A 15,641-nucleotide genomic window follows, 5' to 3' on the forward strand; every position below is an offset into this window, starting at 1 on the left:
GCCAGTCTGTGTATTGTTTAATATAATTCTTGTTGGTTTATGTGCAGAACATTTTGTAGACCTGAATGTTTTTCATGTTTCATCTTTTTGTACTATTTAAAGCTACACAATGTAACTTTTGGCCCTCTAGCGGTTAAAAAATAAAACCATGCGTCTTGTGGAAGAACATTGTTTTGGTTGTGCTTTGGCTCTGCTCCTCTGCGTGGATGTATGTGGTTCGAGGCATCGGTGTACACATGGATCCAGGACATCTTATCAGAGCGAATGGACAAATAAATAACGAAAGAAAGGAAAAGACGGATATCCGAAACGTGCCATATCTTATGCTGTTGTTTTGACTTATTGGAAACATTAATGTTTTGAAATAAATGACGTTACAAAAGTTAGATAACGTTTTTTAACATTAGACACAATGATTGCTAGTCTGATAAGGTCAAACATTGTAAAGTTTTTATAACTGCAGGATATTCTGGCCAAATAGACCACGATAGCAGCTAATTTATAGATTGTCATTGTTACCAACCAGTGGTCAACATAATTTCAAGACTCACATGTCCTTGGCAAGACTAGGACTAAAGGATTTATTTATATAAATTATTGCCGTTATAAAGAAAAATACACACGTGTGCTAACAAGTGAACATTTCTGCACCGATAACAGTATAATTATGGCATTTCACTACACACACAAACCATATCAATAAAATATATTACCTGATGAGTAAGAAAAAAAGCCATCTCTGGGTCACTTTTAAATACTTTCAGATCTCTGAGATGTCAGCACCTCTGAAAAGACAAGCCGATGTGATTTGGGTTGATTACGGACTCTTGTCACTTTCCATTTTTCTTTGTAGACTCTGCTCTGTTCTGGGTTTTTACAACCGGTGATTTCCCGGAGGTTTGCCATTTTGAATGATCCATGGTCAATTTTTCTCGTTCGTTGTGACAACAAATTTTCATCTTCGCGCTACTCCCACACCATACATGCGCTACAGTAGCCGGAGCTTATTTTCTCTGTGTACAGATATGACAAGAACATGCACGGGTATGCAATTTCCCTCAAAAATCCGTCCCGATAGCTCTAAAATATAAATAATTATTATAGGTTTATCGAAGTGTATTTGGGTAAAGACATGGTTTGGAAGATGGATTGTTTTGCACACTCTCAATAACATTGTTATTTTTTAACAAAAAAAGTTACATAGTGTAGCTTTATGTAAAAATAAAACAAAATAGGCTTCTGCAAACTTTAATATTGCAGTGACAGAAGCTTGTGCTTACTAATATAAAACCCCCATGATAGTCTTGTGCACAGCACAATGTTTTAAAGTAAATGCCCCACTCATGGACATACCACTGCATCTCATGAACACAAAAAATATTTGATAGATCGAGTACTTCTAGTTTTAAATAGTGGTTTGAACTTAAATAGCTCTCAAATACACTGTACTGAGGCTTCAAATATTTTTTCAGTTCTGTACAGGAAAAAAAGAATCAAGTAAAATGTATTATAATATTGACATATTAAAGATTATACACCAAAAAACCAAAGTCTTTGCTAATGCCTACAGTATTCAGTGGTTGTGTTGGGCAAAGCATAGCCGAACAGAGAAAAGTCTAATATATACTTGGGCAGGAGCTCTTTGAGAATCTTCTGTGGCACAGTGCATAAATAATAATGCAATGTTTCCTTGGTAACAGGTTTGTACCATGTTTGTCGTTCAGGAAAACGTACATGTTGAGGTGCCCCGACACGTTCCAACACATATGCCGCATCCCTCTCCAGCCTTTCGTATGTGCCAATGAAATTGTATTCTATAGCACAGGGTTGGCACAGGTTGTAGATGGGCATCCAGTGTTCGTTCATGCGCTCAGGATCTTCGTCTAGCAAATAACGTACAAACTCGGTAAACGTCACATCATTTCCTACTATCTTTTCATCATTTGTATAGCCTTCTCTATACCGTCGTATGATCTCTGCTCCATATTTATGCTGGTACGCCTCAATTTCGCCAAACTTGTTGCGATAGGCAGAAAGCAAGCGGGCCATTGGCTCCCGTACAAACAGGAATTTAAAATAGTGCTGTAGTCGATGGCGAATCTCATCAGGTGAAAATTCAGAAAGGAAGAGCAAGTCAGTGCGGTGATCCATCTTCACTTTGATGTCCACATTGGCCAGAGCACCACTCAGTACTTTCAGTACACGTTTCCAGTTGGAACAGGCTACTTTGGGTACATAGCAGTACAGGAAACGATGCTCGTCATTTACAAGGATGTGCTGAAGGAGAGTCTTCCTCTGCAGGGGACTGAGAGACCAGACACTGTGAGGCATGTTCTTCTGACCACACATTGATCTTATGGTGCGATTACGGATCTCCTGTAAAATCTGGGGAGAAAAAGAGACAAATGTTTAATAACTCCATGGCAACCTAACTGTCAGCCCACCATTAATATAATTTTCTCCTAATGTCCAAGACCAATAAAACATTTACTGTACATGTATAAATAGCAATCTATGTTTCTAAACATCTACCCATCCTCAGGCCAGAAGCAGATGAAATATGAAAATGTTACTAAATAGACAAATATTTACACTGGACATTCCACTGGCTGACCAAATATTCTCTTTTTTTTCTACACAATCTTAATTCAGAAATCGTCTTGATGCTTATACAAAAAAAAAATAAAGTATGCAAAATATGTGACTACATAAAGACATTTATTTACTTTTATCATCATGAGAATATGCCCATTGTCAACTTTCAATTGCAATTCTGAGAACCAAAACTCTTGAATTGTTATCAGTCTCAGATATAGCTAAAATATGTGATTGTAATCTTGTATCTTCTGTGAAGAACACAACAAAGATCCTAACTTGAAAGTATCAAATTTCCATTTCATACCTTGGCGTCAAGGTTTCCACCCATTTAAGATTTTCTGATATGAAATATGGAGTTTCTCTGTTCCCTGAATTTATTTTTTCCACATGCTAATTTTAACTTAAACCATCAAATTGGGAAACAAGATAATCGGATTGTATCTAGTTTTACACATTAAAATTACCATGATGACCATGAAGTATCTAATGAGTAGTGGTTGACCAATATGGTTTTTTTTTTTAATGGCCGATGCAGATATCCAGGGAGCAGGGAGGCCGATAGGCCGATTTATCACATGATTTAATATGGTAAATAACATATACATAAAATTGCTAAAATACACTATATTGCCAAAAGTATTCGCTCATCTGCCTTTAGACGCATATGAACTTAAGTGACATCCCATTCTTAATCCATAGGGTTTAATATGACGTCGGCCCACCCTTTGCAGCTATAACCGCTTCAGCTCTTCTGGGAAGGCTTTCCACAAGGTTTAGGAGTGTGTTTATGGGAATTTTTGACCATTCTTCCAGAAGCGCATTTGTGAGGTCAGACACTGATGTTGAACGAGAAGGCCTGGCTCGCAGTCTTCGTTCTAATTCATCCCAAAGGTGCTCTATCGGGTTGAGGTCAGGACTCTGTGCAGGCCAGTCAAGTTCTTCCACACCAAACTCACTCATCCATGTCTTTATGGACCTTGCTTTGTGCACTGGTGCGCAGTCATGTTGGAACAGGAAGGGGCCATCCCCAAACTGTTCCCACAAAGTTGGGAGCATGGAATTGTCCAAAATCTCTTGGTATGCTGAAGCATTCAGAGTTCCTTTCATTGGAACTAAGGGGCCAAGCCCAGCTCCTGAAAAACAACCCCACACCATAATCCCCCCTCCACCAAACTTAACAGTTGGCACAACGCAGTCAGACAAGTACCGTTCTCCTGGCAACCGCCAAACCTAGACTCGTCCATCAGATTGCCAGATGGAGAAGCGTGATTAGTCACTCCAGAGAACGCGTCTCCACTGCTCTAGAGTCCAGTGGCGGCGTGCTTTACACCACTGCATCCGACGCTTTTCATTGGACTTGGTGATATATGGCTTGGATGCAGCTGCTCGGCCATGGAAACCCATTCCATGAAGCTCTCTACGCACTGTTCTTGAGCTAATCTGAAGGCCACATGAACTTTGGAGGTCTGTAGCGATTGACTCTGCAGAAAGTTGGCGACCTCTGCGCACTATGCGCCTCAGCATCCGCTGACCCCGCTCTGTCATTTTACGTGGCCTACCACTTCGTGGCTGAGTTGCTGTCATTCCCAATCGCTTCCACTTTGTTCTAATACCACTGACAGTTGACTGTGGAATATTTAGTAGCGAGGAAATTTCACGACTGGACTTGTTGCACAGGTGGCATCCTATCACAGTACCACGCTGGAATTCACTGAGCTCCTGAGAGCGGCCCATTCTTTCACAAATGTTTGTAGAAGCAGTCTGCATGCCTAGGTGCTTCATTTTATACACCTGTGGCCATGGAAGTGATTGGAACACCTGAATTCAATTATTTGGATGGGTGAGCGAATACTTTTGGCAATATAGTGTAGCATTATGTTTACTCAAAATTTCACACAAAAATTTAACTTTGTAAACATTGTATAAGATTTTATTTTTTAAGGGAATGCAAACTATTCAGGGCTCCAGACTAAAAAATGACTTGGGAGCCACTGGCTCCTAAACGGAAACATTAAGGAGCCAAATGGCTGTTTGTAGTAGCCAAATCACAGATTTTCTCTATTTATTTAGATTGCTGTTCAGAAACAAGATAGAAAGCCGAAGAAAAGGAAGTCAGCTGATAACCCATTTATTGAAGGTTAAAACAGTATATATAGTTAAGATAAGTTTGCATTCCCTTTTGTCTCAAAAATGTTCAAACCCCTTTCATAATTTATACTAATTATTTTTATTTAGTACTGCCCTTCAGAATCTACATTACTGATAATTACATAAAGTATAGTAGGCATATAGTAGTGTGTTGTCTTCTTTAGCATCAATGAATGTTTGCACCTTGTGTAATAGTTGTGTACAAGTCCCTCAATTGTCCTGTGTGTCAAAAGCTTGATTTTATTATATATACACAGGTGCATCTCAATAAATTAGAATGTCATGGAAAAGTTCATTTATTTCAGTAATTCAACTCAAATTGTGAAACTTGTGTATTAAAAAATTTCAATGCACACAGACTGAAGTAGTTTAAGTCTTCGGTTCTTTTAATTGTGATGATTTTGGCTCACATTTAACAAAAACCCACCAATTCACTATCTCAAAAAATTAGAATATGGTGACATGCCATCAGCTAATCAACTCAAAACACCTGCAAAGGTTTCCTGAGCCTTCAAAATGGTCTCTCAGTTTGGTTCACTAGGCTACACAATCATGGGGAAGACTGCTGATCTGACAGTTTGTCCAGAAGACAATCATTGACACCCTTCACAAGGAGGGTAAGCCACAAACATTCATTGCCAAAGAAGCTGGCTGTTCACAGAGTGCTGTATCCAAGCATGTTAACAGAAAGTTGAGTGGAAGGAAAAAGTGTGGAAGAAAAAGATGCACAACCAACCGAGAGTACCGCAGCCTTATGATTGTCCAGCAAAATCGATTCAAGAATTTGGGTGAACTTCACAAGGAATGGACTGAGGCTGGGGTCAAGGGATCAAGAGCCACCACACACAGACATGTCAAGGAATTTGGCTACAGTTGTCGTATTCCTCTTGTTAAGCCACTCCTGAACCACAGACAACATCAGAGGCGTCTTACCTGGGCTAAGGAGAAGAAGAACTGGACTGTTGCCCAGTGTTCCAAAGTCCTCTTTTCAGATGAGAGCAAGTTTTGTATTTCATTTGGAAACCAAGGTCCTAGAGTCTGGAGGAAGGGTGGAGAAGCTCATAGCCCAAGTTGCTTGAAGTCCAGTGTTAAGTTTCCACAGTCTGTGATGATTTGGGGTGCAATGTCATCTGCTGGTGTTGGTCCATTGTGTTTTTTGAAAACCAAAGTCACTGCACCCATTTACCAAGAAATTTTGGAGCACTTCAGGCTTCCTTCTGCTGACCAGCTTTTTAAAGATGCTGATTTCATTTTCCAGCAGGATTTGGCACCTGCCCACACTGCCAAAAGCACCAAAAGTTGGTTAAATGACCATGGTGTTGGTGTGCTTGACTGGCCAGCAAACTCACCAGACCTGAACCCCATAGAGAATCTATGGGGTATTGTCAAGAGGAAAATGAGAAACAAGAGACCAAAAAATGCAGATGAGCTGAAGGCCACTGTCAAAGAAACCTGGGCTTCCATACCACCTCAGCAGTGCCACAAACTGATCACCTCCACGCCACGCCGAATTGAGGCAGTAATTAAAGCAAAAGGAGCCCCTACCAAGTATTGAGTACATATACAGTAAATGAACATACTTTCCAGAAGGCCAACAATTCACTAAAAATGTTTTTTTTATTGGTCTTATATATTCTAATTTTTTGAGATAGTAAATTGGTGGGTTTTTGTTAAATGTGAGCCAAAATCATCACAATTAAAAGAACCAAAGACTTAAACTACTTCAGTCTGTGTGCATTGAATTTATTTAATACACGAGTTTCACAATTTGAGTTGAATTACTGAAATAAATGAACTTTTCCATGACATTCTAATTTATTGAGATGCACCTGTATACACACACACACACACACACACACACACACACAACCGGTCAAAAGTTTTGAAACACTTGACTGAAATGTTTCTCATGATCTTAAAAATCTTTTGATCTGAAGGCGTATGCTTAAATGTTTGAAATTAGTTTTGTAGACAAAAATATAATTGTGCCAACATATTAATTTAATTCATTATAAAACTAAAATTTAATTTAAAAAAAAGTTTTTTTAAATGGATGACTTGGACCAAATAATAAAGAAAAGCAGCCAATAAGTGCCCAACATACATGGGAACTCCTTCAATACTGTTTGAAAAGCATCCCAGGGTGATACCTCAAGAAGCTGGTTGATATATATATATATATATATATTTTTTTTAAATGTCTGCACTCCCAGTTGTGAGCTCACTGATGGCTGATTCGCTGAGAAAGTGAATCTGATTCAAACCCGAGCTCCTGAGTTCAAACCCTCAGTTCTTTTCGGGTGATTCATGAAAAAGATCCGGTTCAAAAGAGTCATTTGTTCACGACTCTCTTGCGCTGGGTTTGTTATTGCATGCGGTGCAGCGAACAGAACAGGTGAAAAGCAGCGCGAGACACTGGTTGTGCGCGTTATAAAAATATATTCAATAACTCAAAAGATGATATCTGATGAAACCACATGAACGCACACAACCCGACTGTCGCCAGTGGCAACTAGATTTTTAATTATTGTCATAATCAATTATTTTTGGTCACATTTGCAACCATTTTAGTTACAGTCTGGAGCCCAGCTATTGTGAGGGCACACAAAACTTATTGCGATGGCATGCAAACTATTGCAAGGGAACGCAAAACTTATTGCGAGGGCACGCAAACGATTGCGAGGGCACGCAAACGATTGCGAGGGCACGCAAACGATTGCGAGGGCACACAAACTCGGGCTCAACCGTTGGTGTTGAAATAGCAAGCTCTTGGGGGGCCTGGGTAGCTTAGCGAGTATTGACGCTGACTACCACCCCTGGAGTCATGAGTTCGAATCCAGGGTGTGCTGAATGACTCCAACCAGGTCTCCTAAGCAACCAAATTGGCCCGGTTGCTAGGGAGGGTAGAGTCACATGGGGTAACCTCCTTGTGGTCGCTATAATGTGTGGTTTTCGCTCTCGGTGGGGCGCGTGTTGTGTTGTGCGTTGATGCGGAGGACGAATCTCAGTTGCCTCCTCGTCCGAGATGGTCAATCTCACACGCTACGACTCCACGGTAACACGCTCGACAAGCCACATGATAAGATGCGCGGATTGACCATCTCGGACGAGGAGGCAACTGAGATTCGTCCTCCACCACCTAGATTGAGGCGAGTCACTACGCCACCACGAGGACCTAGAATGCATTCGGAATTCCAAATTGGGGAGAAAAGAAAAAAAAAAAAGAAATAGCAAGCTCTCTAGACAGAGAAGACTTGCGAAGCGATGGACGCCACACCTAGGTTATAAAACTTCGCGAACATGTTCTGCGAAGGCCAACATGCTGCAAGGCATATATCCTGTAGGGATACACCGTTTGTCCATGCCCATGAAGATGCTATGCCTCTGGTTGAATGCACTTTCGCACCAATAGGGCATCTCACGTCCTGTGATTCATGAGCAAGAGCGATCGCATCAACGATCCAGTGAGAGAGCCTTTGATTGGAGATGGACATGCCTGTTGTGCATCCTCCATAACAAACGAAGAACTGATTTGACAGTCTAAACTGCCAGGTGCAGGGTGTAATGCTCGCACGGGGCATAATAAACACATTAAGTGCACCTCATCTGAATTAGACGGTGGGGGAGCGAAGGCTTGTAGGTGGACTACCTAGGCCCTACAGGGCATGGAAAACACCTTAGGCATATAGCTTTTTTGGTCTTGATGGTGGCTTTTGAAAGCCCCGGTCCGGTGAACTTTCAACCGACAGTGCCTGCATATCACCCACCCATTTAACTGAGGCCAGAGCCACTACGAATGCGGTCTTAGAGAAAGCACACGCAACTCAACCAATTCCAATGGTTTGAATGGGGGGCTCGTGAGCGCCTTCAACACCAGGTTCAAATCCCAAGCTGGGACTGTAGCAGGGCGAGGGGCTTTAGGCGCCTGGCCCCCTTGAGAAACTGAAAAATAGAACATGTCTGCCCATGGAGGAGCCAGCCTCCAGGGCGTGGTATGTCGACATAGTTGCTACCTAAGCGTCTATGCGGTGAGATCCGCATCCAGCCGCTCTTGGAGGAGCGCAAGGATCTCAGCTATGGAGCAGGTCACCGAGTCTTCACCACGTGAAGAGCACCCATTTGTAAACACATGTCACTTAGCACAGAGGCATCTCGCAGACAGCGCTGTAGCTTGCAGAATGACATTCACCCCAACGGGGCACGACACTTATGTAAGCTACCACTGTCATGTTGTCCTATCGAATCAGAAAGTATTTCCAGACAACTGAAGTGCTAGGTGCCGAAGGCTGGGAGCCCGCCGCATGGTGCACCTCAGCCTGCGCTGAACATATCCGTGATTACCACCATTTGCCAGAAGACCTGACCCAGCATGATGCTATTAAAATGTTGGAGCTGTCCAAAGTGCTAGAGCAGCCAAACAGCTGCGAGTTATGCCAATGCGCATGCGCCCAGATTCATTGAAGTATGAAAACCAATATAAGCAGCACTCCACTCCGATCATGTCATGTTTTTTTGCAGGTATCTTGTCTTGTTATCATTATTTCTCTGCTAGAACCACTGTTGTGATGATTTGATGATTGATTTAGTCTTAAATCTGCTCTGATGTCTCTCAAACACACAAAAACATGTATCAAGCATATGGTCGACTGCAGCCGCAGTGCTCTTCTTTCGGCTTCTATTTGTGTCGGTTGGAATGCGATTAAAAGAAAAAAATCAGTTCCGGGTTTTTTGGCTTTGTAAAAAAACTACACAACAGCTTTTTGTCATGTTTTTCGTTGTTAAAATAGCCAAATCTATTGGATATTTATCCTCGTTTTTCTCATATAGATGAATGAGTACCTATGGTAACGGGGCTTTGCTTTCCCCCACGCTAAACTACGCCCCCAGTGTATGAGGCGTTGCTGAGTGTATTTATGCAGATTATTTAAAAAATAGCAAATATCACATGATTTATTAGCCTCAGTGATATATTGGCCGACCAAGGGTTCAGCACAAGGACATAAATCTTGCTATATTGCCAAAGGAAGAGTGTAGTTGACTGGAAGGATTATATACTGACTAAATTTTTTCTTATTCCCCATAGTGCACCTTTGAAAATTATAGTTCACAAAAAATGCATTTATATGCATATTTTTGAAACACTTGTTAGAAAATTATTGTTGTTCACAAAAAATTTATTTATAGGCAAGCTAATAAAGATTAAAAGTATATGTGATGTATAGTAGCTGTTCTGGAAGCCCAAACGTCATCTGTGTCTCAAAACCAAGTGAGCTGCCTAGCCAGAAAGCAACGGAATGCTTGAAAAGCGCATATGATGACCAAAATGCTGCCTAGATAGGCAGCTCAAAAGGTTTTGTATGGGATGAATATAGTATCAAAGTATCAAAATTATTCACACATGTGTAAACACTTGTACATCAATTCGATAAATGTCATACTTGCATCTTACTATCCACACACAAATGCCATTCAACTTGTGTCTGTGAAATTCAAATAAAATGAATGTAGACATATTTGTGAATACACATGTTCCCTTTTGTATAAATGTAACACAGTTTGCGTCTAACCACAGAAAGACATTCCAAATTAAACACAAAATGGCCTTGTGAAGCATTGAACGGGCATTTTTGGAACAAGTGATGCATGCATTCATTGACGTTTTTGTGTCTATTCTAGGGATGTGCAAGACTAGTCGACTAAACGGTTCTGATGTGGCTAGTCGACACTGAAATTACTAGTCGGTTAATATTTCCATCCATTAAACTGATCAACATTTTTACACATTTATGTTTTTCTTTATATTTTTTACAGAGGCTGCACTTGAGACAAGCAGACTCGGCAAAGTAGATGAAATCACTTCGGTGGTGGTGTAGCAATCAGATTTCCAAACGTTTGAAAGTCCCTAAGGATGTTTTCACATTTGAGTCTTCTTTAAATCTGTGTGTGCTTGTACATTATTGTGCAGGCTTTTTCAAGCGCAGGATAGACTCCTCAGGTGAGTCAAGTCTCGTATTTCACCAGACCATGTCGACACGTTAATTTTGCTCATCAAAAAATGTATGCTTTTGAGTAAGTAGCCTAGAAAATGACTGTTTTAGGCTATGTATGCCATTTTTTAAATCTGCTGATTAATCTTTAGAATACATTGTTTATTGTAGGCTACATCACAGGCCTATTTTTCTATCCTATAGCTATTTTTTTTTTTTTTTTTTTACATCGTAACTGTTATTGGTTAACGTTCTTTAACGAACAGCTGTCATATTAATGGCTAATGCACATTCATTCAATTGTTTTCAATAAATATGCCTGTTAAATATTCACTAATGTTGATTCAGTGAATGCATGTCATGTTCTTTATTTAATGTACAATGATCATAATGCAAGGCAAACACGTTGCAGATAAATGCACCTTTTCAGTGGAATTTTGTGTTGGATTTGGATTCTTTTTAGACTAGTTGACTTCTAAATTTTCATTTAAACATCAGTGAAATTTGTCATTCCACACATCCCTAGTCTATTCTGTTTTATTTATTTTAATTTTGAGACTTTTGTTTCGCTGTTTTTACCATGACAGACCCACACACAAACAACTACCAATATGAATAAGTCCTAAATTCATCCATAAATGTGGACAAATCTACCCACCAATTTGGGAAAAATTCACAAATGTGTGTTATTAGACTTATACAAATGTCTTTTTACTTGTGTCTGTGAAATTCCAAATTAAATGAATGTGCAGCTATTTGTACAAATAGAGACATATTTGTTAATAGAAATGTTCCCTTTTGTATAAATGTAACAATTCGCATGTTTAACCAAAGGAAAACGTTCCAAATTAAACACAAAATGGCCTTCTGAAATATTGAATTTGCATTTGTGGATCAAGTGACGCATGATTTCATTGACGTCTTTTTGTGTGTTTTCTGCTGGTTTTGCCTTGCACAATCCACACGTAACTTTGTGTAATAAAAGCAGCTACCACTAAATGGCGGTCTCATTTTACAGATGTACCATCAGGAGGGGCATGGTTTATTCACAAGGTCACTCGCATGCGCAGTTTACAAGTGCCACTTCAAACAAACAGCGTCTGAGATGAGCAGAAAGAATCAAAGGTTTGTCACAATTTTTCTCATATACAACCAAGGGGGCTTCCCGGCCTGAGAGAAGGAGGGTGGAATGTGGCAGCGCGGAGGGCGGGGCCGGGTCGTGATTCCGCACACCCGACCCCTAATAAGAATGATTAAGCCCGAGAGGGATAAAGCCAACCGGAGACGGCAGTGCGAGAGAGAGAGAGTTACAGACAGCTGTCCGACACCTGTGTGTGGTTGTCTTTTTGGTTATTAAAATATTATTTATATTGTCAAGCCGGTTCTCGCCTCCTCCTTTCCATTGAACTGTGTTACACAAACATTTTGCAGAGACAGGTGTTCAAAACACGGTTAATTACACTCTCTTTTGATTATCATAACGGTTGCATTTCAGCATCATTTATCAGTTTGGTTGCTATGAGATGTCTCTGACAATCAATGTACCCCTTCAAAACCACAACCTAATCAATCTCAAAATTAAAAATAAGCTCACTTTTTGACACGTTTGTGTTTAGTTGTAAGGTAATTGTCACTGAATTTCGAATTAAGCGAAAAGTCACATCATGCGTGATCACCATCGATCATCGTTTTCATGATCGATCATTGCTGCCACGTCCGAGTACCCGAGTACTCGTGCCCATATTTATGGATGAATTGAGGACTTATTCATTGGTAGTTGTCTGTGTGTGGGTCGGCCATGGTAAAAACAGCTAAACAAGTTTCAAAATTCAAAGAAATAAAACAGAATAGACACAAAAACATGTCAATGAATGCACAAGTGTCACTTGATCCACAAATGCATGTTCATTGCTTCACAAGGCCATTTTGTGTTCAATTTGGAACGGCTTCCTTTGGTTAGACACACAAATTGTGTTACATTTATACAAAAGGGAACATTTGTATTCATAAATGTCTCTGTTTGTACAAATAGGTGCACATTCATTTAATTTGGAATTTCACAGACACAAGTTGAAAGGCATTTGTTGGTGGATAGTAAGATGCAAGTATGACTTTTATCGAATTGATTGATGTTTACACATTTGTGAATAATTTCGATACTACATTCATCCCATAGTTTTGAGAGAGCCCAGTTATCAAATTCCTTGATGATGCACAGCCTCGCCAAACTCATGAGTTCTGATAGTCACATGCAGTCATATCAAAATCTTCGCAACAGTTGCGGCTTTACAAACGTGAAATATACACATTTATTTACTATTTAACAAACTTGTATCTCTATTCACATTACCTGAGATTCCTGATCCACATCTGGGTCGTTGTTTCTGGCTCGGTAGTCCACTTTATTCCCGTTGGCCCGTGGCGGCGGAGTCTCCACGCTGTTAAGCATTCCCTTCTCTATCATGACCAACAGGCCACCGGATGCCACGATAACGGCGAACATCAGCACCGAAGGCACGACGGCGTTGTGTCGACGCCGGGAGGTCGCGCTCACAGGCGGTGTGAAGTGCATCAGTGGTCCGCTTCTAGTACCGCTCGATCGTTTAATGCCATACTCCTGCTTGCGAGGCGTCATTGTGAATTAGATGCATAAAAGAGTTGGTATGTTTTCTTTTTTTAGTCTAAACGACTCTTGAAACGACGAAATACGAAAAAATCAACACACATCCTTCGCTTCTGTGAACCAACCAACCAACCAACTTCTGATTTCAGTGCTTTCGGTGGTGGTGGGGGGTGTTTTTAGAGAGAGCATGATGGGAAATGAAGTATTGAGCAATGGGGGTGGAGAGAAAGATTTCGGGGGGGACAAGTTATAACTTCTCTAGTCATTGAAGAAATGGTGCAAGACACCGAGGGTTTTGCGAGTCTTTCAGAGACACCCAAACAGTAGCCTACTGAATCCATGAGGTAACTGGTTCTAGCATCTCCAACTAACGAAAAAGTGGATGAAGAACAAGTGGACAAAGTAACTGGAATAAATCAACCTCCTTAAAGGGATAGTTCGCTCCAAAATGAAAATTCTCATCATTTACTCACCCTCATGCCATCCCAGATGTGTATATCTTTCTTCTGCTGAACTCAAACGAAGATTTTTAGAGTAATATATCAGCTCTGAAGGTCCATACAAGCAGGGGCATAGATCCCCCCCTTTTGTGTTCTGCAGAAGACAGAAAGTCATACACATCTGGGATGGCATGAGGGTGAGTAAATGATGAGAGAATTTTCATTTTTGGAGCTATATGGTAATACTACATATTCAACAGTTTATCTTATTACAAAGAGAAAAGGCTCAAAAAATTATTATTTCTAAGATGCCAGGCAGTTTATTTTATTTTACATAATGTGTTGATACCCACCAGCACAGAAGTGCATGGAAGATCAGACAAAAGTAAAGCACATTTGTAGTGTTGAAGCTTTTGGAGAAACGCTGAGAAGTTTCAGTCATTTAAGCATTGTTTCATTTTCATTTACCATGATTAAATATATATATATATATATATATATATAAACAGTTTTCAACAAAGCTCATGGAATCAGCAACAATAAGATCTTACTAAACAAATTTCAAATCATGTTACAAATAAGGTTCCAGTGTTGTTGCTTAGTTTAGATCACTTGAGTGGCACAAAAATTACTAGCAAAAATCTAAATGCATTGTAGTGTACTTTATATACAATTTATGCTTTGGTGCATCTGTTCATTCTCTCTCCATCACTCACACTCCCACCACATTCCCTCTCACTTGAAAATACTCTCACTATCATTCACCATTCAACTTTAGTGGGACTGAGCGATACTGGAGAAGTACTCCAACATGTCTTGAATGGTGAACTCCATGGTGATTCCAGACCCAGGGTAGCAGCGGTTTATAAGGCCCTCAAAGTGCTTGTATTGCCGAATGAACTCATCCTGCATGGAGTGCCACACCACCTAGTGGACATAACACAGTTTAAATTCAAAGTGATGTTCTGAACAATATGCATCATGCATAAAGTCATTAGACAGAGTGCCAGAAGAGAAGCCATTTAGCATTAGTTTTTTTTTTTTTTTTAGTTTTTTTTACCTGTAAAAGATTCTCTTCCTCACACAGGTGCTTATCCACTTTCTTGTAGAGGTTGTCGAGGCCCTTTTTTACTTCCTTGCCAGGGTATTCTTTAATGACCTTACGCAGTTCCTGTTTATTAAAGGCCAGCTGGTAGCTCACCTCCTCTTCACGCACACCCTGAGCTACACGTGCCTCTACTCCCTCAAAGAAGTGCTGCAAGATGGGAAGAAAATTAAGCATGCTTGTCAATCTTGTATCCAAGGCTCTTATTAAACTCAAATGCAAAGATTAAAGGTATAGTTTGGATGGCATCCCAGATGTGTGTGACTTTCTTCTGCAGAACACAAACAAAGATTTTTAGAAGATTTCAGCTCTGTAGGTCCATACAATGCAAATGAATGGGGTCCTAAACTTTGAAGCTCCACAAAGCACATAAATGCAGCATAAAAGTAATCCACAAGACTCCAGTGGTTATATCCATGTCTTCTGAAGTGATCTAATCGATTTTGGGTGAGAACAGGCCAAAATGTAACTAATTTTATACTGCACATCTTGTCATTGCAGTCTCTAGGTACAATCATGATTTCAAGCATGATTTTACTTCCTAGCGCTTGACGCATGTGCAGAGCTCTAGATCACACTAGGAAGTGTAATCAAGCTTGAAATCATTATCAACAAGGAGACTGATGATGTCAACATTTATAGTGAAAAAGGAGCTATATGTTGATCTGTTCTCACTCAAAACCGATTGGATCGCTTCAGAAGACATGGATTAAACCACTGGAGTTTTATGGATTACTTTT

General features: G+C 40.2%; 2 protein-coding genes across 6 annotated transcripts in view; both read right to left on the bottom strand.

The window, feature by feature from the left end:
* Positions 1 to 644: 644 nt before the first annotated feature.
* Positions 645 to 13,492, bottom strand: LOC127456720 (carbohydrate sulfotransferase 14-like). Its single transcript, XM_051725242.1, has 2 exons — positions 13,084 to 13,492; positions 645 to 2,385 (listed from the first exon to the last, which is right to left on the bottom strand). Exons 1-2 carry the CDS (start codon positions 13,366 to 13,368, stop codon positions 1,558 to 1,560), a joined length of 1,113 nt encoding a protein of 370 aa, XP_051581202.1. The 5' UTR covers positions 13,369 to 13,492; the 3' UTR covers positions 645 to 1,557.
* Positions 13,493 to 14,274: 782 nt separating this feature from the next.
* Positions 14,275 to 15,641, bottom strand: part of LOC127456716 (exocyst complex component 1-like) — a 36,785-nt gene continuing 35,418 nt past the window's right edge. For all 5 annotated transcript variants that reach the window (XM_051725237.1, XM_051725235.1, XM_051725236.1 and 2 more), the window contains 2 exons: positions 14,857 to 15,051; positions 14,275 to 14,723 (listed from right to left, as the gene is read on the bottom strand). In XM_051725237.1, coding sequence (XP_051581197.1) covers positions 14,571 to 14,723; positions 14,857 to 15,051 — 348 coding nt within the window. In that variant the 3' untranslated portion in view covers positions 14,275 to 14,570. The remainder of the gene's footprint in view (positions 14,724 to 14,856; positions 15,052 to 15,641) is intronic.

The sequence above is a fragment of the Myxocyprinus asiaticus genome, chromosome 19 (assembly GCF_019703515.2).
Source record: "Myxocyprinus asiaticus isolate MX2 ecotype Aquarium Trade chromosome 19, UBuf_Myxa_2, whole genome shotgun sequence".
NCBI classification, from domain to species: Eukaryota; Metazoa; Chordata; class Actinopteri; order Cypriniformes; family Catostomidae; genus Myxocyprinus; species Myxocyprinus asiaticus.

What these genes read in the sequence shown, in the direction of transcription:
- LOC127456720 (XM_051725242.1), bottom strand. Translation starts at nt 13,368, where the DNA reads ATGACGCCTCGCAAGCAGGAGTATGGCATTAAACGATCGAGCGGTACT. An exon ending in ATGTGGATCAGGAATCTCAG is followed by an intron (nt 2,386 to 13,083) that starts GTAATGTGAATA and finishes TTTTCTCCCCAG; the next exon opens with ATTTTACAGGAGATCCGTAA.